The sequence below is a fragment of the Acartia tonsa genome, chromosome 4, assembly GCF_053477335.1.
Source record: "Acartia tonsa isolate MP-2025a chromosome 4, ASM5347733v1, whole genome shotgun sequence".
Taxonomy (NCBI): Eukaryota; Metazoa; Arthropoda; class Copepoda; order Calanoida; family Acartiidae; genus Acartia; species Acartia tonsa.
Genome location: NC_137263.1, coordinates 36,616,168 through 36,639,904, shown reverse-complemented (window position 1 = coordinate 36,639,904; position 23,737 = coordinate 36,616,168). Strand labels below are relative to the sequence as shown.

General features: G+C 34.3%; 2 protein-coding genes and 1 long non-coding RNA gene across 8 annotated transcripts in view; 1 reads left to right on the top strand and 2 right to left on the bottom strand.

The window, feature by feature from the left end:
- Nucleotides 1-5,327, bottom strand: part of LOC145317025 (matrix metalloproteinase-2-like) — a 41,161-nt gene extending 35,834 nt beyond the window's left edge. For all 4 annotated transcript variants that reach the window (XM_080157884.1, XM_080157885.1, XM_080157886.1 and 1 more), the window contains exons 1-2: nt 4,781-5,327; nt 598-641 (exon numbers count right to left, since the gene is read on the bottom strand). In XM_080157884.1, coding sequence (XP_080014010.1) covers nt 598-641; nt 4,781-4,860 — 124 coding nt within the window. In that variant the 5' untranslated portion in view covers nt 4,861-5,327. The remainder of the gene's footprint in view (nt 1-597; nt 642-4,780) is intronic.
- A 2,922-nt stretch (nt 5,328-8,249) lies between these two features.
- LOC145317024 (uncharacterized) lies at nt 8,250-11,178 on the top strand. The gene is made up of 3 exons (XR_013878842.1): nt 8,250-8,327; nt 10,189-10,304; nt 10,614-11,178. It is a non-coding gene; the product is annotated as an uncharacterized LOC145317024 (long non-coding RNA).
- Nucleotides 11,179-12,192: 1,014 nt separating this feature from the next.
- On the bottom strand, nt 12,193-23,481 carry LOC145317023 (cholesterol side-chain cleavage enzyme, mitochondrial-like). 3 transcript variants are annotated; one of them, XM_080157883.1, is made up of 14 exons: nt 23,323-23,481; nt 22,524-22,780; nt 20,371-20,483; nt 19,954-20,012; nt 19,286-19,425; nt 18,610-18,694; nt 18,209-18,285; nt 17,569-17,685; nt 17,074-17,197; nt 16,321-16,401; nt 15,900-15,917; nt 15,337-15,383; nt 13,842-13,988; nt 12,193-12,904 (listed from the first exon to the last, which is right to left on the bottom strand). In XM_080157883.1, the coding sequence occupies exons 1-14, from the start codon at nt 23,323-23,325 to the stop codon at nt 12,685-12,687; spliced, it is 1,488 nt and encodes a 495-aa protein (XP_080014009.1). In that variant the 5' UTR covers nt 23,326-23,481; the 3' UTR covers nt 12,193-12,684. The 3 variants fall into 3 exon arrangements, with proteins under 3 accessions (XP_080014009.1, XP_080014008.1, XP_080014007.1); XM_080157882.1 differs by lacking the exon at nt 15,337-15,383 and adding an exon at nt 14,563-14,609; XM_080157881.1 differs by lacking the exon at nt 15,337-15,383 and having other exon boundaries at nt 15,853-15,917.
- Between the last annotated feature and the right edge of the window lie 256 nt (nt 23,482-23,737).

Below are 23,737 nucleotides of genomic sequence, written 5' to 3'. Positions count from 1 at the left end.
AAACAATTTAATTCTTAAATGTTATTGATTCTAGAGATTTAAACAATTTTTCTTTTGTCACTATATCTGCATAAACACAGCGGTTTTTGGTTAATGATTTTATAAAATAAACCAAACTTTTTCATTACATTTTAAAGAAAGTTCGAAGACAAATATTAATAAAGATATATTACAAAAATATTTTCTAAGTATCATTTTTTTTGTTTTTATCTGCAAGCGAAGAAATGGCTAATTTTCTCTTAGTTTAATTAATTCTCAAATTTTAACATTATTTTCATGTGGAAATAATCTTGCCATTTTAAACTGATTTTTTTCTAACTTAGTTGAACTTTTAAGGCATTATACTTTGAAAATTACTTTAAAAATACGAAAAGGTAAACGAAAATGCATTTTGAAAAATCAAATTCGCGATCACTTTAACATAGGTCCTGGTATGGTTTTAGACTATTTAAACTTTTAGATTTAAGACTTTGAATGGTATTAGGCTAATTTTTTAATCTACCAATTCAGAGCCTCTAGGTGCTATAGGGCCGCAGCCACTAGTCTTTCTTAAAGTACAAGCACTCTAAATGAAAAAAGACACTGAATAAATTCCTGAAGATTGACGAATATATCTTGCAGTAGAAAAAATGGTTTCCAACCTTGACGAAGCACATTTTTAATAGAAAATCATTGTAGGATAAACAGGAACGTCCACAAGCTTTTTATTTTGAGGGAATAAAATAAAGGGTTTTAAAGATTCTAGACGGTTAATCAAATGTATTTTTATAAATTTTGAGGGGAGTAAAATGAGGGTTTACAAGCTTGAGGGGGATAAACACATATTTACCCCCACCCTTGCACGTCTATTAGAATAACCCTAACTAAAGAGATGTTATGTTGGCCACTTCTACGCAGTACATCTACCTCCAACATCAGCAGCAACACCACCAGCAGCAGACGTGGAGCCAAGAGCCAACGCTTACAATCTCCCATACTTCAACATGGGAATCGTCATCACTACCATCATGTCAAAAGGTTTTTCACTAGATTCGACAATGAGGACCTTCCCTCAGCAGCACAGTGTTTTTAATATGCCCGACAAAGAATAAGATCTTACCAGCCTCTCTTATTCGGCTTCTACTTATCATCGCTGGTATTGAACAGAATCCAGGACCTTGGTTCTGTCCAGTATGCACCAAATCTGTTGGCTCCACAGCAGTACAATGCTCAGCATGCCTGGCCTGGCTCCACGTCAAATGTACAACATTTAAAACATCAAAAGAACGCAGAAGATTCAACCACTGGACCGGACCATGCTGCAACATCCCCCCACCTGTTCAACAACCCCCCCCTTCCCCCCAACGTAACCCCCCTTCACCCCCACCCCCTAACCCCTCTCAACGCAACTTCCTCCCCAACAGAGGCTACAACTCCAGAATTTTGCAGTATAACATCAATGGCATCATCGGAAAAATTGATGAATTGCTCCATTACATGGAACGGAAGAAAATCCTTATATCTGCAATTCAGGAGACAAAAATGACTGCTAAATCTAAATCCATCAACACACCGAATTACACATTTGTCAGACAAGACCGAGGTACTGACAAAGGTGGTGGATTGGCCTTCCTTGTCCATAAGGATGTCCAGTTCACACTAGAGGCAACACCTCGTAGCTTGGCACAAGATCCACACATGGAAATTATGACCATCAGTATTCCAGGGGACGAATCACCCCTTAAAATAAGAAATGTGTATATTCCCCCACAAAGCAGCTGCACTCAAGGTTACACACCTAAGCTTGAAGATCTCCACCTAGACCTAGGAGACTCTTACTACATTCTTGGTGACCTGAATGCACACCATGATCTCTGGCTGTCTGAATCCACTCCTGACACTAGAGGAAATGCTCTTGTCGATGCCATAGCCAACCTTGACTCTGGTATCATCAATGAAGACCTTCCTACCAGAGTCACTAACACTGCTTCAACATCACCTGATATCAGTATTGCATCATCTAATCTCCTTCCTGTTACCAACTGGACTGTTGAAAAGAATATGAGCTCCGACCATCTACCCATTATCATCAGCTTGACGGCAGAACTTAAAAAATCTAGCTCCAAACCTTACACCTACATTAATTTCTCCAAAGCCGACTGGCAAGGCTTCCAAAACCTGACAGAGAAAATTTTTGCAAAGGCCCGCCCTGTCACTAATGTTCACAAGGCTGAAAAACATTTCCGGAAAACCCTCCAAAGAGCTGCCAGAAAATACATTCCTGCCGGTAGACTCCCTAAAATCTACAATGCCCTACCTACCGATGCCGCTAAACTGATTGATAAAAGGGATGAAATCAGAAACACCAACCCTGCTGACCCTAGGCTTAATGACCTCAACAAAGAGATCAACCAGAAGATAAATGAACACCGGAAAAGTAAATGGCAAGAACACCTAGCCAACTGCCCCTCTGGTTCAAAGAAGCTTTGGTCAACAATTAAGAGTCTCAACAATGGTCCCCGACAACCTGATAATCAAGGTATAACATTTGATGGTAAAACTTTCATGGATGCCAAGAAAATTGCTAACAAATTTAATCATCAGTACACGCCGCCTGTTAGCAAAAAACCTCTCAAACAGCTGAGAAAAACACTTCGCTCCATGAAAAAGAAGTCTAAACACCAGCCCATCAACTTTACCCCTGCACAGACCCTTGCAGCAATCAAGAAGGCAAAGAACTCTAAAGCACTTGGACCAGACAACCTTTCTCCTATCATGTTGAAAAATCTTGGTCCACATGCCATCAATTTCTTGACAGAGATTTTCAACAAGTGCATGCAGAGTTCCATCATTCCGAGCATTTGGAAGACAGCAAAGATCATCCCCCTCCTGAAACCAGGTAAAGCATCTGATCTTGGACCCAGCTACAGACCTGTTTCGTTACTGTCTCCAGCAATCAAGATCTTAGAGGCCCTACTTCTACCTCTAGTCAACGATGCCATTGAACTTGCCGACCATCAGCACGGTTTTAGGAAAGGGAGATCAACGACAACTGCTCTCCAAGCCATCCTCGACCACATTAACACCGGCCTCAACCAGAAGAAACCTGTCCAACGAACCGTTTCAGTCGCCATCGACCTTTCCCGTGCATTTGACACGGTGGACCATCAAATCCTCCTCGATGATATCAACCAACTAGATCTGAACGATTATATTAAACGGTTTCTCTGTGCATACCTACGTGGTCGACAGACATATGTCCTGTTTAGAAACTCAAAATCTAAATTCAGGAAAATGAAACAGGGTGTACCACAAGGAGGTGTTTTGTCTCCCATCCTGTTCAATCTATATATGTCTAAGATGCCCTCTCCGCCTGGCAACATCAGATTAGTCTCATATGCGGATGATGGAAACATCTTAAACTCAGGAACACTGATCGAACCAGTTGTGCAAGAAATAAACTCATATTTATCTACCTTAAACACCTGGTTTAAATCACGAAACCTCTTCATATCTCCCTCTAAATCCTCAGCAACACTTTTCACCACCTCCTCCAACGAAATTGGACTGGAGCTTGCTGTAGATATAGATGGGGAGATAGTGCCTACTGAGAAGAAACCTAAAATCCTCGGAATCACGTTTGATGGACTTCTTTCTTTTAAACAACATGTTCTCAACACCAAGACCAAGATCCAGGCCAAGAACAACATCTTGAAAGCCTTAGCAGGATCTACATGGGGTAAAGAGAAAGAGGTCATTATCAACACGTACAAAGCCACAGGTCAATCACTGCTAAACTACTGCTGTCCCATCTGGACGCCATCTCTCAGCAAAACATCCTGGTCTGAATTACAGGTAGCTCAAAACAATGCTCTAAGAATTGCTACGGGCTGCCATAAAATGACCAACATTGATCATTTACATGACGAAACAAAAATCATGAAAGTACAACCACACTGTGAGATGATCAGCAAGCAGTTCCTTCTGGCCACTCAGAAAAAGGACCACCCAAACAAAACTGACCTGAAAAGACCCCCCCCTCCCCGTCAAATGAAGGAGACACTCACTTCAAAATTTGGCAAGGAAGTTAAACCTCTGGCCAAAAATTTGACAGATGAGAACTATAAGACCAAACTCAAGACTATTCACACCAGATCTGTCAAGAATATGTTAAACACATATTCAAATAACAAAGTGTTAAATACACGTCCTCCAGAAATTGACAAATCTGAACGAAAATTACCTAGAACCACCAGATCGACCCTAGCCCAACTAAGATCCGGCTACAGCACCTACCTAAATAGTTATAAAGCTCGTATTGACCCCAGTTCAAGTGATAAATGCCCCAACTGTGACGAATGCCATACCACAGATCACCTTTTTAACTGTCAGAACAACATAACAACCCTCAATGTCAGAAGCCTATGGAAAAAACCTATTGACGCTGCCAGATTCCTAAAACTGGCAACAGATGACGAGACCCATGAACAAGAAGTATAAAGGGCTACAACAACAACAACCCTAACTAATAAATCATCATTAGCGCAGTTATTCTATCGCTAGGATATGTCCTAAAGTCAAAACGGCCTATGTCCCAAAATTAGGGAAATGTTTTTTAGCCATATTGATGGAAATTAGATCAAAATTGTAAATATAAATTATCCACTCATAAAAAATAAAAAATATTAATTTTGTAAGTTTAGTCTTTTGTTATAATTTGGTCTGTTCATCGGTCGGTATTGATACGCTAAGAATGATGTTGTCATCCTTGTTTTGCTTTAAAAATGTGCTGCGCCCCTACCCAACACCTCCACCATCAAACTGCAGCCGCGGGACTTGAATTAACAACAACATAAAAATGTTCACTAATGTTCTGTACATTATTATGTACTCAGATTCTTAGGTTAGGTTTTGATCATCATTTCACAATTTAGTTTTTAATTTCATTGCATTATTAAATCACTTTATATGATTATTTTATGGCATTTAAACTATAATTTGGGTTTTTAATGTTATTGGAATAAGAATCTTTATTTTGTCAATTCTAACTAAATCACAATAATTTGTATATGACAAACTGAAATATTGATTATTTTCACACCCCAATTTCTTACATGATTGTCAACCACCACTTTTCACTTTCATTATTGCACAAAATCTATAATTTTTTGTCGATCCTTTGTTTAATGTCTACGTTTGTTCTAAAGAAAATACACTTTATTTACGTAGATAAATATAACCTAAACTTTAATTAGTTTATAAAGGAATCAAATATAAACTTCTCATAAGACGTCTAATAGCACTTTTTTTTTGCAATGTGCAAGTTGCCGGCAAAATACTAAAATTTGCACTGAGTGAGTCTGATTTTAACTTTACACCACTACTATTCTAGATTGTGTGTGTGTGTGTGTGTGTGTATGTGTGTAAGTTAGAGAAGGGTGTTTTTACTAAAAGGTTAAATGTTTTGTTAGCAATAAAAAGTACCAAGACTATTAAGGTTGCTTTAAAAGTCAATGGGTTGTATTTTTCAGGGAAGCATTCCAATTGTCTTGGGAATCATATTCAGGTAAAGCTCTTACTACTTTTTAAAAAGACCTATAATGTTTTGTTAAAATAGTTTTTTTCGATAAATATTTTTTTTAATAATTAATGTTAAATAAAAGAGTGAAGCATTCATAAGAAGCAAAAAGAGACAAATTTTGCCCACAAAAAAACACAACATCAAAAACAAGTATTGCTTTTATTGCAACTAAAAGCTAAATTGATTAGTAAAATTTTAGTTTAATTCATCAATTTTTTGTGACTTATTCGAAATATTTCAGCTTTGATTTTGTTTAATTTTTCATTAGATATTTAGTGTTCGAATGGCTATCAGAGCCTTCATTTATTATGGATATGTTTTAGTTCGCTATTTTAAATCTTAATATTTTAGCCATATTAGTTGAATGAAAGAGGAGAAAGGGGTAGGCAATAGAAGGCGCGGTTAATCCCCACTCCTTCTCTTTTAATACATTATTTTGTCTTTGGTTCCCCATTACTTTGTATGATATGATGATACATTGGTGAGAGAAAGAGAGAGAGAAAATGAAAGAAACAAGGAGAGAGAGAGAGAAAGAGAGAGAGAGAGAGAGAGAGAGAGAGAGAGAGAGAATATGAAAGAAACAGGGAGAGAGAGAAAGAGGGGAGATGGGGAAAAATATGAGTCAGAGAAAAATAAAGATTCTCGTATTTGTTTTTCAAACATTCGGATTGTGTGTATGTATGTGTGTGTGTGTAAGTGTGTGTTTACAAATGAAATACACATGGGATCTTGGAGGTTGGGCCTTCCTTTCTTTAAACAAAATACTAATAGTAGTAGTTTTGTTTTGTCCCATGTAAAATACCTAATACATAAGTTCTGGAGGGGGGTATCAATATCACCCATAATATTGATATTTGGTAGGAATGCCTTCCCTTTTTCACCCCCTCATGGTTAACACCCTTGTGGTAAAACTCTGTGCGCGCTAATGAAAAAACTTAAAAAAGGACCCCGTATTTAAGTTCTGCCATATGAAATTAAACAACTATTACTTTATAATTGTTGATGTACGTTCGTCTGATTTATTACAATTTATTTACAATCGTAGGTCTTACCATGACTGGCTTTTAAGCCTACATATAATAGAAGTAGTGGAATGTCAAAATAGAGGACTTCCTCATAAATGTAAATTGATAGAATATCAATAATAATAAAATTAGAAGAAAAACTTTACTGTCTTACTAATAATTGACATCGCTCTACAAAAATAATTTATAATTTTTTTCCCTTGTTATTTAATGTTTAGGATTATTTAGAATTTTATGGAAAAAATTTTATCTGATCTAATTATCCGATTGTTCTGATTTTTGGTATACTGACTCCTGGGACAACAAAGTACAATATTTTAAGCAAAGCAACAATAAAATCAAGTTCTAAAAAGGTAAGTATGTCATTGTCCATAAACATTATCCTGTATCAAGAAGTTTTTCAACAAATTTACTCACAATTTTGCTTTGACTCTTGTTCATTCATAATTTATATTCTGATTATTAATATTCAGTTCTAACACTATACAAGTGTTAATGTCCGTTTGTCCTACCGCTTTAAAGCTTCGCTTTTATGGATGTTGTCATTCTTGTTAATGTTGTCATCCTTGTTCAATCTTGTTTTATTGGGACTCATTTACTCCCTTTTTATCTGGTTATTTCTTCTCTTCTGTTGGAAATTTTAAGTATTTAATGCGTAATACAACAAACAAGAATTAAAATATCCATAAACAAAATTAACGTAAAAATATTAAAATTATTGTAAACAATTACAAAACATGTATATCCATGTTGGAAAGGATGTTCTGTAAATTTATACTGGTACCCCAAGTTTTTAACACACAAATTCTCTTATCATCATTTTAGTCCCATTGTTTGCCTTTGCCTTGGGTCTGATGGCGCTTATGGGTATTGTTGTCCAAGGGGCCCTCCCCCCTTTTTGTTTTCTCTCCCTCAAACTTGAAACTCCTCAATTTTCCCCTCCCTCAAAATTTTTCAAAAAACATTGATTTTACCTAAAATTGTTATAACCGTTATTTTAAACCTCCCTCAAAAAAAAGCTTAGATGTCCTTGGCCGTGAATATTGATATACATAAAAAAAATTGATTGCAAGTCCCTTGTAAAATTTTAGCATTTTCAAAAACTAATACGTAATATTTGTTGTCTACATTAGATATATGTCAATTACCAAGGATGACAACATCCATAAAAGCGAAGCTCTAAAACGGTGGTACAAACGAACATTAACACTTATAGAGTGTCAGAACTTAATAATGATAATAAAAGGAAATACTTACATTTTTAGGACTTGATTATAGAGATGCTTCGCTTTGAACATTGTACTTTGTTGTTCTAAGTATCAGTATTCCAAAAAGCAGATCAATCGAATAATTTCATCACATAAAAATTAGCTGTTAAAAAAGTTAAATATCAACATGTTTAAAATGGACGTACGGACTTTCTGGTAACGATTATAGAGTTGCTACGCTTTCTAAATTGTACGTTACTACTTACTACTAAAGGAATCACCATGCAAAGTTTGAAATCGATAGAACAATTCTAACATGCTTTAATTAACGAAAAGAGCTAACCGTTCTGGACAGACACACGGCCAGACGGACCGACCCTAATTATAGATAAGCTTTGCTTTAAAAAATAATGCTTACATCTTATTGGTCCAAGACGCACTTGCTCCTATTTGATCCTCGACTGACCGAGTAGCTGGGCTTTAATTCCCTACTTATCGTCATAGCGTTCATCACACCTACATAAAGTAAAACAGGTATAAATTATTTTATAGATATTAGTTCAGATAATTTTTCTTTTTCTTAAAAACAAATAGGTATTGTTTTCCTTTTTTAATTACTGGCAAGCCAGCCCACGCGAAATTAAACGATAAATTCAACCCTAAAGAAACAAGGATGTCAACATCCATTAAAGTAATTCTCTAAAATTAGACGGTAGGGCAGACGAACTTTAATACTTGAAAAGTGTTATAACTTTAAAGAGCCGAATACAAATTTAGAAGTGTAAACAAAATCGTATGTAAATTTGTTACAAAATTGCTTGAATACAGGATACTGTTTATGAACATACTAGCATTTATAGTACTTGATTATAGAAATGCCTTGAATATGGCATATTAGCTTGTTGTCCAAAAAATCATTATTTTAAAAATCATATCAAAGTTACTGTCAAAAAGTTAAAAATCAATATGTTTTAAATAGAATACGCACAGAAATTCTTGTAAAAATTATAGAGTCGCTACTTCTCTTTCTAAAGCAAACTTTTTTCTTAAAATCTGGGTATTCAAACAAATTGTCCATAATCTGCATTCAACATATAGGCAGACTGACCATAAACTAATTATATACTTGCTGCACTTTTTAGAAAGTCACAAGATGAGACCAAAAGTAGTTTTTAAACATTTTTTTAGTATTCATTGTACAGGCAAATTGAAAACTTCTTTGTATTATACATTTTTAGTATACCCGCTCCTCGATGTCACGGGAAGGTGATAGGTTCGAATCTCTGCCCAAAACTGCGTCATAACCAAAGACGTTAGAAGTAGTTCCTACTACTGCGCAACATAAATAGTTAGAGTATAGAGAATGTCTTGGCCAAAAACAGGCGTAACTAATTACTATGCACAGTTAGGACTTCCAGACAAAGGTCATGCAATCCAATGGTTGGTTGTCTACAGGACGCGTGTGACCAAATAATCACAGCAATTAAGCCAGATTTGGTTCAGAGATGCACCAATAAGAAGCTTAGCAACTCTATAATCGTGAACTAAAAGTTCATATGGTCATTTAAACCATTTAAACATTTTTGACAACAGTTTTTTAGAAGCGAAGCTACTCCATAATTCGAAATGTCCGTCCGTCCGTCTGTCCGAGACAAAGCGGGGGAAGCGTGATTTTCTCGGCTCCTATTAAAGATAGACAGCTGAAATTTTTAGTGAAGCTTCCCATGACATATGCGCATCTAATTTATACATTGTTTTGTCCATCTGTATGTTAATTGGGGTGCTAGAACGATTCCTAGATTTTTTTGTTTTTTTTTTATTTTCTTGACTCCTTTTCAAGACAGACAACTGAAATTTTCAGGGATTAAGTAAATTTGCATTCTACATAATTTTACTAAGTTTCATTTAGATTTGTATATTGATTGGGGTGCTAGATCGATTACTAGTTTTTCAAGTTTTCATGATTATCTCATTTCCTGTTAAGATAAACGGCTAGAATTTTTAGGGATGAATTAAATCAACATTCTACACATTTTTATAAGCTTTTTTAAAGATATGATAATTGGTTGGGGTGCTAGATCGATTCCTAGTTTTTCAAGTTTTCATGATTTTTTCGACTCCTGTTTAAGATAAACAGCTGGAATTTTTAGGGATTAATTAAGTCAACATTATACATATTTTCTCCAAGTTTATTAAAAAGATGCTTCAAAAGATATTATACATTTTTAAAAGGTTTCGTGATTTATTTCATTTATGTCTTTTTAACATACTCAAAAGATTATTTTTTCCCGATGTCTATCAATAAATTTTAAGCTTCGCTACTTATGGATGTTGTCATCCTTGTTTTATGACAAATATGACATTACACATTCATTAAATTTTAATTTATTGTTAGATAAGATGCAACCAAGCGCAAAACTTATCATCATTGTGTTGTCCTACCTTTGCTTGTTTGCATCGATTATAACTTGTTCTCCAGTTGCACAGAGAAATGGACAAATTTGCATCCAGGTAAAAATTTATACAATCTTACCAGAGAGGAAGGAGACATTGGGCTCTTTATTGCCCAAAGTTTTATAATATTTTTGTGTATTATCATTGGGAATGTAGATGATTTTTTCGGCCATTGGCTTATCCCTTTAGATCCCTGTAATCAACTTAAGAAAACTTGACATTCTATTATGAAGTAGTAATGTGTTTTTTTTTTAATAAAGCTTTACACAGGTCCTGGGATGGCCTAAGGCTATTATCTATCCCATTTCGTAGAGCTGCTAGATGCTAGGGGTGCAGCAGTTAGTAACACATGTGATATTATTCTAGGTACTTGCTTGCGGGGACAACGGAATAACCTACCCAACCCCATGCGATGTTCCTAAAAACGTCAAAATTGTTGATTTCAACGAGTGTACAGGGGGCAAATATTCCGAACAATGAAATTTATAACAGTTGTGCTGGTACGGGCCTTCGGTCCCTCTAAGCCAACAAAACTGAGATTAATCTTTTAATTCTATTTTACTATTCCCGGAAAGCTGACTATAATACGATAAGATAAACAACTATTCTAATATTGTTTTACAGACTACGGATATTAAATAAAATTAAAGTTCAAGTATTTAAAAAAAAATAACATGTACATATTATTTACGGTTTTCAAGAAATACCACATTGTTAAAAAAAATTGATACAAATAAACATCAAATTTGCATACAGACTCCTAATTTCGAACTTTTTTACTTCAATTTAATTGATATTTTGATTTTAATAAATTTAAAAAAAAACTAAAATTAAATAACTTTGTAAATGTGATTTGTTTGAGCTAAAATTCATAATTTTTTTCTCTTTATGATTATACATTGTTTAAGATTAATAAATGTTAAATGATATAGAGATTGTTTTTGATATCCAAGTTTAGTGCAAATGGATAAAAATACGATATATTTTTTATATTTCTTTTATAGAAGCATCTTACTAACCGCTGAACTGTTATGTTTCTCCTTTATACATGGAACTATGGTATGTTATAAAACTGTTTTGTTGGAAGGTTCTACCAAATTTCCAAGAGAAATCGTCCCTAGAAAAAATGACAACCCACAATTTTTACTATTCTTTTACAAACTAAATGGTGAGCAAAAAATGCATTGAAATTGCGCGACTTGTGTTAATAGTAGAAAAATGTTATGCATACTGTTAGAACCGCTATGAACATAAAAACGATTCCTGTGCTTCTTATACCAATGTCCCAACTTTGACTTGCATTTCTTTTGCACACCGGCCCTATAATGTAATCTTGATTTACTTGCAGGTCAAGTTTTAAGTCAGTTGGGACATATTACCACGTAGCTCCCTAACTATACGTAGCAAAGGAATCATTTTCCATAAACTGGAGTTCATAGCAGTTCTAATAGTATGCATAACATTTTTCTATTATTAACACAAGGCGCCCAATTTTTATTTTAAAAAGGTCCGCAATTTTTTGCTCATGACACATTACAATCTTTCCCGATTTTGTATTACTTTTGCGGAACATGATTCCAGTTACGTCATATTTTTCTTTCCCGAAAAAGGGAAGGGGGGAAGAAAACCTCTTCAAAAGAGATGGGGAAACCCCCCTTTTCTCCCATCTCTTTTTTTCTTCCCCCCTTCCCTTTTTCGGGAAAGAAAAATATGACGTAACGGGAATCATGTTCCGCAAAAGTAATACAAAATCGGGAAAGATTGTAATTTGTCTTTGCTCATCCTTTAGCTTTAAAAGTGGAGGGTCGACCACAAGTGCCCAAATAGGCATCTGAGTGCGTATCCGTCAGTATAAAAAGAAAGTGAAGAGTTAATTTGTATTTAAAAAACTTTTACTTAAAATACGGATTATATTATAAAGAGAGTATAAAGTGACTGCGCTGCAAAAATAAAAAAAAATATATTTCAAAAAAAACTTTTATTCAAACAATCATGTTGAACAAACAATTATGAATATGGTGTAATTTTATTAAATTTTAGATATGTTTTTTATGATTTACACAAAATTTAATTTATGCGATGTTGCAGATTTCAGGAATAGATCAATTGGAGACAATTCTAGAGGTTTTGTTTTGACATGATAGAATAATTATACTATAATTGTTTTCAACAAAGAAATAAAACGATGATGACAAGAAAAGTTATGAATCTCATTGCTGATATATTTAATTGAATGGCAAAAATTGATCTTATTTTCTATTGACTTATCCCTGTTTAGGACGTCCAAGCTTTTTATTTTGGTGTGCGTGTGAGGAGGGGGGGGGGGGGTAAAAACGTGCGCCAAGTGCTCAGAAATTTTTGTTACTTCACCCCCCCTTCCCCACTTTTTGGTTGGGGATAAACCTTGGACGTCCTTGTCTGTAATCCTTTTACTATATTAATTAGAGTTCCTGGGTCGTATCATTATCCTGGGGTTGACCCTGGGTATTCCAACCATCCTGGTGATGTACTCTGCAGTGTCCACAGTGTCCAACTTGTAGTCCTGCACCAGTCTGGACACCAGCAGCAGCATCTGCAACTCAGCCAGCCGCCGCCCAATGCACATGCGGACCCCGTGGCCGAATGGTAGTGCGGATAATGCCATTGTTTGTCGGGTTCTAAAATAAATTTGAATTAATTTCCAACTATCCGTGCAAAAAATATAAAAAATATTAGGACTATATATTTTAGTAGCAAAGCTACTCTATATTTCTTTCATATGTCTGTCCAAATGTTCGTCAGTATGTAACGCTAGGGGGAAAGGTGATTTTCTCGGCTTCTATTAGTATTGATTACAGATTTTGATATCCAAACAAAAAGATAGAGAGAAAGACAGACAAACAGAAAGTTAGACAGAGAAACAGAAAGATAGACAGATACATAGACAGGCAAATAGTCAGTCAAGACAGACAGAAGACAGAAGACGTAGAAACGTGAGAAAAACATGCAGAAAGATAGTTAGAAATGCAGAAAGACAGACATAAAAATAGCCAGAAAGATATCCAGACAGAAATATAAACAAACAGAAATAAAGACAGACATAAATATAGACAGACAAAAGAAAAGAATAAGACAGACGGAAATTTAGACAGGCAAACATAAAGATAGACAGACAAAAAGATAGACATACAGAAAGATAGACAGTGAGAAAGATAGACAGAGAGAAAGATAGACAGAGAGAAAGATAGACTGAGAGAAAGATAGACAGAGAGAAAGATAGACAGAGAGAAATATAGACAGAGAGAAAGATAGACAGAGAGAAAGATAGACTGAGAGAAAGATAGACTGAGAGAAAGATAGACAGAGAGAAAGATAGACAGAGAGAAAGATAGACAGAGAGAAAGATAGACAGAGAGAAAGATAGACAGAGAGAAAGATAGACAGAGAGAAAGATAGACAGAGAGAAAGATAGACAGAGAGAAAGATAGACAGAGAGAAAGATAGACAGAGAGAAAGATAGACAGAGAGAAAGATAGACAGAGAGAAAGATAGACAGAGAGAAAGATAGACAGAGAGAAAGATAGACTGAGAGAAAGATAAACATACAGAAACTACCTTGCATCATTGCTGTTCCTCATCCATCTGTCAGGTATAATCTGTCCTGGATCTGGAAATATGTCTGAATTCTGTCCCATCACAAACAGGGAGATGGCTACAAATGATCCTGCTGGCAGATGGTGATTCTCCAGGTCTACAGGCTCACTAAAATAATGCAAAAATTATTCTTACTTAACACATTTGTAATTGAATTGAAAATAACCACTTTTAAAACATTATGGCATCTAAACCGATTAATATCCGCTACATTAAAACCGGTATTCAGCCATAAAGAAAAACCATGTATAGTAGTACAGATATTTTTTCACGAATGTTAAAATAAAAATTATATAACTATTACAAGTTTTAAGCGTAGAATTTTTATTTTAATGTCTGCAAAAAGCTGTCTGTAAATACGATGCGATGAATAACTATCATTTCATTAAAACTTTTTTTCACCGAACTCAAATAAATCTATCCATGGCTTATTATTCTTTTTTTTTCAGGGACCAACAAGAACATACAAATAGAAGGCGGATAGCTGCTATTAAAAAAAGCAATAAACTTTCCTCAGTGGATCAAATTCAGAATTTTAATATAAAAAGAAAATAATGTTTATTCGTTTGTTTGGTTCAAATGTGAATTCTAAATAGTAAGGAATTCTAGTAAGATAAGGAGCTACAGGATAAAATCTAATATCCTCTTTTAATATTCCTCTATGGACCAAAGTAAAGCTTACCTAAGAATTCTAGTAAGAAAAGGAGCTACAGGATATAATCTCATAACCTCTTTTAATATTCCTCTATGGACCAAAGCAAAGCTTACCTATGAATTCTAGTAAGAAAAGGAGCTACAGGATATAATCTCATATCCTCTTTTAATATTCCTCTATGGACCAAAGTAAAGCTTACCTGAGAATTCTAGTAAGAAAAGGAGCTACAGGATAAAATCTAATATCCTCTTTTAATATTCCTCCATGGACCAAAGTAAAACTTACCTTAGAATTCTAGTAAGAAATGGAGCTACAGGATATAATCTCATAACCTCTTTTAATATTCCTCTATGGACCAAAGTAAAACTTACCTCAGAATTCTAGTAAGAAAAGGAGCTACAGGATATAATCTCATATCCTCTTTTAATATTCCTCTATGGACCAAAGCAAAGCTTACCTAAGAATTCTAGTAAGAAATGGAGCTACAGGATATAATCTCATAACCTCTTTTAATATTCCTCTATGGACCAAAGTAAAACTTACCTTAGAATTCTAGTAAGAAAAGGAGCTACAGGATATAATCTCATAACCTCTTTTAATATTCCTCTATGGACCAAAGTAAAACTTACCTTAGAATTCTAGTAAGAAAAGGAGCTACAGGATATAATCTCATATCCTTTTTTAATATTCCTCTATGGACCAAAGCAAAGCTTACCTAAGAATTCTAGTAAGAAAAGGAGCTACAGGATATAATCTCATATCCTCTTTTAATATTCCTCTATGGACCAAAGTAAAGCTTACCTAAGAATTCTAGTAAGAAAAGGAGCTACAGGATATAATCTCATAACCTCTTTTAATATTCCTCTATGGACCAAAGTAAAGTTTACCTGAGAATTATAGTAAGAAAAGGAGCTATAGGATATAATCTCATATCCTCTTTTAATATTCCTCTATGGACCAAAGTAGAGCTTACCTGAGAATTCTAGTAAGAAAAGGAGCTACAGGATATAATCTAATATCCTCTTTTAATATTCCTCTATGGACCAAAGTAAAACTTACCTTAGAATTCTAGTAAGAAAAGGAGCTACAGGATATAATCTCATATCCTCTTTTAATATTCCTCTATGGACCAAAGTAAAGCTTACCTGAGAATTCTAGTAAGAAAAGGAGCTACAGGGTAAAATCTAATATCCTCTTTTAATATTCCTCTATGGACCAAAGTAAAGCTTACCTAAGAATTCTAGTAAGAAAAGGAGCTACAGGATATAATCTCATATCCTCTTTTAATATTCCTCTATGGACCAAAGCAAAGCTTACCTGAGAATTCTAGTAAGAAAAGGAGCTACAGGATATAATCTCATGACCTCTTTCAATAAACCTCTGTGAAAAAGAAAACACTCATACTTCAAATAATAGTGGTAAAGTAACTGCGCTCCATTCAAGGACTTCTCAGAGGAGGAAGGGGTAAAGGGGGTCTTATCCTACTTCCCCCAAATATTTTGGTGGTGCCCAAAGTATTATGAAAATTTAAAACCCACCAAATTTTATGGACGCTTTAAATTTTAACAAATCAGTTGAATATTTGACATTTCTTTCACAAAAAAGGGTTATTACTTCCCCATCTACCAAAATAAAATTAGAATTCCTCATATTTTTTTTGTTTAGGGGAGGATATTATAATTTAGAAATTTTCTAATACCATTTTGTAATCATTAGTTGCAAGACAATAAGATCATATTTGATCAATAGAAAATGTCGTTTTTGTATGACTATGTTCTGTTCCCTTGTGATAGGTATATCAGCGGTCAACTCACAGCTGCTCCGTCTATCGCCGCACACACGTTGTACCTCAGCACGCACTTGATCCTGTAACAATCAAAAAGTTTCTTTAAAAATAATTTGCACTACAGTGTAATTAAAGTATGGTTCGTGTACTAAATGTTGTAGACTACATGTGAATTGGTCATGGGAATCTTCACCAAAAATATAATTTATAGCAACCAAGGAAATAACGCTTAATCCTTACCGTTTCCTACGACGAAGCCCAAAATACATAACTTTTGCATCACGTCGTCTTCCTGTGACGTCATATTCTCCATCTCTTTTTTTAGGGATTTTCTTTCCCACTTCTCCTCTCATCTACCTCATTTTATAACGTCACATGAAGACGACGTGTTGCAAAAGTAATGTATTTTTGGCTTCGTCGTTTCCTACGGGAGGACGGAAGTATATTTGGAGTTATAGAATACAATTGTTATAAAAAAAAAACAGTAACCACACCTCCAATCCTTTAAACCGACAAGAGTGAGGCAATAATATACTTGAACGTGGAGCTTGAGTTGGCCTAAGTGGCTATGCAAAAGTGTCTCGTTCTATTCCTAAAGTCTTAGGTCCAAACTCCAAACCATAGATGAAAACGGAGATTATCTTTAATAGCAGACGAGAAAATCAACCTTTCTATATACTGTGTTCTACAAAAGGACAAACGGACATTTGGAATTACATAGTAACTTCGCTATTATAAAGTAAGGATGGAACCTGAACAGTCTGATTGCTGGCCAGTGTGTATATGATCCAGTTGGAGGTTATGGCGGTGGTGTCCATCCCCCCCAACATCAGGTCAGCCACAATCTTCTCTATCTCGTCTCGGTCCATGCCACCCCTTAATATATAAATCCTTTATTTTTTTATTTATAGATTCAATGTTTAAAACCAGAGAAATACTAGAGACTGTAAAAGATACTGCCCACTAAATTACTTGGAATAAGATTGAATCTTGATTAGGGTGTACCTCAAAAATTATAATCTACATAAGGGGCAATTTTCTTTATCGTAATTCCTCTTACTTATTAAATTCAATAATTTCCCTAAATTAAAAAAAATATATTGGTTTCAAACTGTTGTTTTATTTCAATTCATTATCTATACATATTATTTTAATACATCTTACTGGTTGTACAATTGTTTATTTCTATCTGTATCTACTTGTTTAACTAAAATTGTAAAACTGTACTAGGGAATTTTGATACTAACTTTAGTAAACTCCCAGCCACACCGCCAAGGTTATCCCCAGCATCTTTGATTAGGTTCCTCAGCATGCTGAATATGCTGTTTGTATGCTTGCAGAACTTCACCCAATCAGCTGACTCACTAAAAAGGCGGGAAATAAATATTGTTCAAACAGAATGATGATGTTTTGCAATTTAAATAATTATTGAATAGGTTCTTCAGCATGCTGAATATGCTGTTTGTATGCTTGCAAAAACTTCATCCAATCAGCTAACTCACTAAAAACGGCGGGAAATTAATATTGTTAAAGAAGAATGCTCATGTTTTGCAAGTTAATCAACTAAACGCATTATCTTTGATTGAGTTCTTCAGCATGCTAAATATGCTATTTGTATGCTTGCAGAACACAGCTGACTCAATAAAAAATGCGGGAAATTATTATTGTTAAATCAGTATGTTGATGCTTTGCAGTTAAATCAAATTTATCAGTCTTTAGATATGCTGCCTAATCACCTGACTAACTGACTTCTGACAATAATGACAAATCTTCACACAATCAAAAAAAAACTAATATAGATTCTTTAAAGAGACGTGGTGTTACTTTTTAGCTGCTTTTCATACAACTTTAAAAGAAGCTAACTACTGGACGTTGCAAATATGTTACCTTTTAGCAGCTTCCTCTACGTTGACCAGCATGAGAGCAGCCGTTGAATCAAAAATTCCTCGCACATCAAAGACGACCTGAATAAATAATCTTTCTTGAAAGTCAAATAAATGATTTCCCGTAAGTTTTAGTAAACGAGCACATTTTTTGTATGCTTATTTTTGAAAATATATCTTTTTATTTCATAATAGGCTAAATCAAAAATAATTTAGATATGCCAGGGTAGGAAGGGATACTATACTTAATATTATAATTGTCCCCAAAGTCCTGTTATCTCATTACGCTTAATAACTTTTCGGACTATTATTACATCTTGATTGGATTGCAAAAACCTTTAGATTCCAAACTTTTCCACCAATAATTGTAAGGTACAGAACAAAGTCCCTAAGTGAAGATTTTACCTGTTCTGCAATTTCTGGAATACTTTTCTCCGATGATTTCAAATTGTCTCCGATAAAAATTCTGATCATAGATTGTACTAACCACCTAGAGTTAAAATTTGTAAATAATCATTTAAAATTGAATCTAGGGAAGTTTACCTAATCACAACTGGAGCTCAACCCAACTTTAGAAAAAAAAACGTATTTTTCATTCATATGTTAGGTTAAAGGCCCCGCTGGGACTAAAAAGTAAAGATTAACGGGGATGGGGGCCGGGGGAGGGGGGGGGGGGTGGTGGTCGTTGTTAAAGGAATAGATTTGAGTGAAAGCTTCGAAGCTACTCTTTGATTAGGGTATCCCGCATGTCCGTTACTTGTTTCTTGGCCGATTTTAGCACAAACAATAAATAATAGTATCATTATATTTAAATAAATATACAAATTTTAAATGCAATGTAAATGAACAAATCATATTTTTATTTTAATAAACTACAAATATCTATGTTTTTGTATAAAAGGTTAACTTTATATATCCTTAAAGTAAAAATTGATTTCATTACGTTTTTTCGGTCGTTGGTGTATTTTTAGTTTTATGAAGTCAAAAAGCAGATTCGTTATACTTTACGATAAAGTAGGGTTATAACCACTACCTCTTATAAATATACCTATCCTTTTATATCATTCTACCTGATAATTACCTGTAAAGATCAATTTCCTCCAAACTTGTTTTGCCCCGACTAAAAACTTGCATAAAATGTTCGATATCCTCGTTGAGAACTGTATGCATGGAGGCTAGGGCAGAGTTTTTCAACAAAAACGGGTTCACCATTCTGCGGGCCTAAAATTATTCAATAGTTTGTTGTTGTTTTTTATATACAGATCTTGAAAACAGCTATTAAACATAAGAAGATCAATTGCGTCCCTAAGAAGCAATGGCGTGTATAGAAAAAACAGTAAACTGTTATTCAGAAGAAAAAAACGGGAAGCTGATTAAATTAAGAAAATAATATACATAGAATTGCATAAAATACAAATAAAGAAATACTAAGAAATCACGAAACATTGCATTATTTTAACGATGTGACATAAGGACAGACAGACGTACGGACAATGACATATCCTTGTTTAAGAGTGGCTACGCTTCTGAAAACACAGTAGGTATTTTTCATATGAAATTATTTGATTAAATTATCCACTTACAAAAAATATAACCTTTCAGACAAATTAAACTTTTTACCATAAAGTATACAATTTTGATTGTTATTCATATTATTCTTGATTAACTGACTAGTAAAAGACAAAATAATTTTGAAAATTAAAAATATTGAAATCAATAGGACGATTCTATAAAAATACTGAAAAGTACCTGCCACCACTCCTCTCCCTCCTTAAACAACAACCCCCTTTGCTCTCCGTAAATCCTTGGACGGACATACAAAATCAAAATAAGTTTCAATAATCTGGATAACCTCTCTATAAAATTTATAAAATAGATCTTATTTTAGTGGATCTAGAAACCAAATCTTGCTTATGAAGTTTATGCTTTCGCTTCGTCCGCTCTTTAGACATCCAAACCTTTGTTTGCACGGTCTTTGCTGTAAGTCCTAACTATGATAACAAGTTGGACCTGTTTGGGCCAAGGCATACCCCCCCCCCTTCTACCATATAATAAAATTAGAAAGTAACCAGTCAAGAAAATTAATCATTGAAGTCATCCTGAACTTCATAACCAAAGTTAAATTTTTTTATGTTGGAAAAATAATTATTTTGACATTGTTCCTTGCGTGTAGGGTCCATGCGGCGGGTACAAACAATTTTGGATACCTCTCTCCCCTACCGACCACCTGATCAACCATCACGGGGTCACTTAGGAAGATGGCTTTCATATCATGGTCCCTAGATAGATAGATAAATGGAAACAAAAGAGGTAGGATTACGTGTGTTTGTTTTGGTTTGGTTATGTTAAATTGGGTCCACGGTAATGGCTCCGCTGTGTTAGGAACCCCACATGAAATAGGCTTTGGATATAAAATACCCAATCTTTTAATTTCTATTTATTTAAATTGTCAGGGTCCTGTGCTTGCAAAATTACTAACTCGTACTTTAATAATGTGTGTGTGAAAGTACATGATAACCTTTATCCTAATTCTATTGCTCTAACCGGAAGGATTAAAGAGAGCGAGAGCGGAGATTATTTTTTTTACTTCGTGAACAAGGGTTAAACTTAAATTTTCTTGGAAAGTACGAATATACTTCAGAAAATAAATTTATGATTCCCGTTATTCTATATGTTGTACCTAAATATTAGTCCTTCCTTTTATCTTTTAATAAATTGTAAAGGGAGCGTAGACTCCTTCTTACACATCATCTGCACATTATCACAAGCTTAATATTGTAGGTTTTGCTTATAAATCATAATATCAACTCTAATGAATTAACGGCATGTCGACGTTAGCATTGGCCAACTTCTACAATATTTGACAAAAACTATTAAAATCTTATGTCGACACTTAACTTCAAGATTTCACCGATTAATATCCGGCGCGAAGAATTATAACCTGTTCTCAGCCATACTGAAATATCCTATATAGCATCGTATGTTACCCCGGGCCTACTGCCTCACAAGTTGAACAAAACTGGTTTTAGTCTAACTATTTTTCATTTCAATGTCCGCGGAAAGCTGTCTATAATACAATGCTATAAATAACTATTTTAAGTATTTATAATTTTGAAGTATTAGTAACTATTTTTCAAAAATACAAAATAGAATTATATATTCGTACTTTGGTTTGTCTGGTTCCCATGTTTAATAACTTGAAGGCCTGGCAAGATGACCGACAATACTTCTCCTCCAGTACCCCACACCCCTTTTATTCCCCTCTTCCCTACCCCGTTCCGTAACTCATACTTCTCCCTCCCCCTCCCTAATACCTTCCTTGGCCCATACTTCTGGCAAAATATAAAAAGTACGAATTTGATTATTTTCAAAGTACGGATTTTGATATGTGTACTTTTCCATTTTATTATTAAGGGAAAGTTTCAGAAATCATGAGGGAGGGATGGGATAATGGGCTGCTGGTACCCAAAGTTTTATAAACAAAAATTCTCTCACTAGTTAGCCTAAAATCTTTGGGGTCTTAGTTAAACTTTGATTGGTTATAATGTAAACTATTAGTGTTCAAAACATTCAAACAAGAATTTTAATCTACGGAGGGGGTAATTTTGTTTTTTATTTTGTACATCGATTTATCGCCCATTGCCCTGTCCCTTAAGATCCCAGTTAAACATTACGAGTTAAAATCTCAAAGGTTACCTTATAACCCACCAAATTACAAAGAGGATTTATCTAAGGTTTTAATTTTTTTTCATTTAAATTGAACTTAGAATTAAAAAGCCAATAAACATAACATAAAACAAAATACCTTTACTGTAAATTAAAATCATTGATGGAAAAGTTTGGACACTAGTAACAAAATAACGATTTAATAAGAGTCCCAAAAGTTTTATATTCAATTGAATGAGAAATCGTGTTAATAAAACTCTGGATATCAGAATACTTTGAAAAGAATTTAATTTGAATGAAATAAAAAAAATATGTGGCTTTCGTGACATATTAACTATTCTTACTAAAAAAAACCTTTACGTTTTTTCGTTATTGGATAATATTGACAAACAATATTGGATTGTTTCAATAGTTATTATAATATTCAACTATCATCAACTTATTAGCAAAAAAATACCTTTTGATTAAATTACAAAAACATCAATTTAAATGCCAAAGTATATAAAAATTAATATTATTTTAACATAACTCACCTAAGGCCTCCTATATGTGTAAATCTTTGCAAAATGCAAAAACAAGACAAAAGATATTAGAAATTAACATTTAATTTTGATTTCATATATCTGTAAAAATATTTTACTTCTAAATCTAACCTGTATATGGGTCCAAGCTCTTTGTGCCACTTGACGGAGTACATATGGATGCTCTCCACTCCTCCGTCCCTGGCATAGGCCCCGGGACTGGTCACAGGTATGCTGGACACTGGCCGCCGGGCTGACCGCCAGACAGGTGCACCACAGTCGACAATCACATTTAAGCCAGTTTTTTGTCTGTGCGTCTGCAACGGCTGCCGCAAGCTGCTGGCCCTTACACCCAGCATGGTACAGGCCACAGGTGTGGTGTGGGTTAACTATTAGAGGTGCTTGTTATGGGAGCATAAATGCTTCCCGCAGGGGTTGATATTGGAGCGGGGGCGAATAAGAGTTTGACCGACCTCCTTACTCGCTGACAACCCGTCCAGAAATGCGATATATTAAGGCCCAAAGTATTTTGGAATATTCTTAATCCATAAATGAATAAACCTTCCCCATAATTTTACCCCTAAGGCATTACCCCTCTCTTTAAAAAAGTTCCCCTTTTGGTCTCTTCTTACATGACCCCTTTATAGTTTATTTATTATTTAAAATTTGTGTTTTTGTGACAATATCAACATGATATTGTTAACACTTTAGATATCAGAAATTCTTAGTTTCTTCAGAAAAGTACATGTTTTCACTGAATGTTTTGGGATGTACTCTAAATTTTAATGCAATATATATCATGTAAAATGTCACCAGAAATGGTTTAGCAACAGCTTTTGTCTATTGTTTGTTGTGGGGTGCATGTGAGGAGAAATAAGTACATAAAACTTGATTTAGTGTCGCTCTATATATATAACTAACATCTTCTCACCATAACAACAACAAAAAGAACTAATATTTCAATTTACAAAGACGACATTGTAAAATTTCTGCCTTGTCTCACTATTACTTCAGTATGTACCTACATAACGTTTCTTCTTAAATTAGATTTTTATTTTTTTTTCAAAGTATGTGCAATCTGAAAAATACAAAATTGTTTAACTATTTTGTTTTATTAAGTTATAACGGTATTGTAGAATGACGATTTATTTATTTAAAATTTGAGGTAAAAGATAGCCGAGAAATTCATATCTAATGGTTCCCTAACAGCTTTTAGGTGGACAGATGAAAAAAGAAATGTTTATAGATCTGAAATTTGGTATTCTCACGCAATTTGCCTTTTGAGTGCTAACCCCCAGACCAGCATTTTTAAAATCAATTGAAAATAAGTCGGAGGGTGTGGGGGT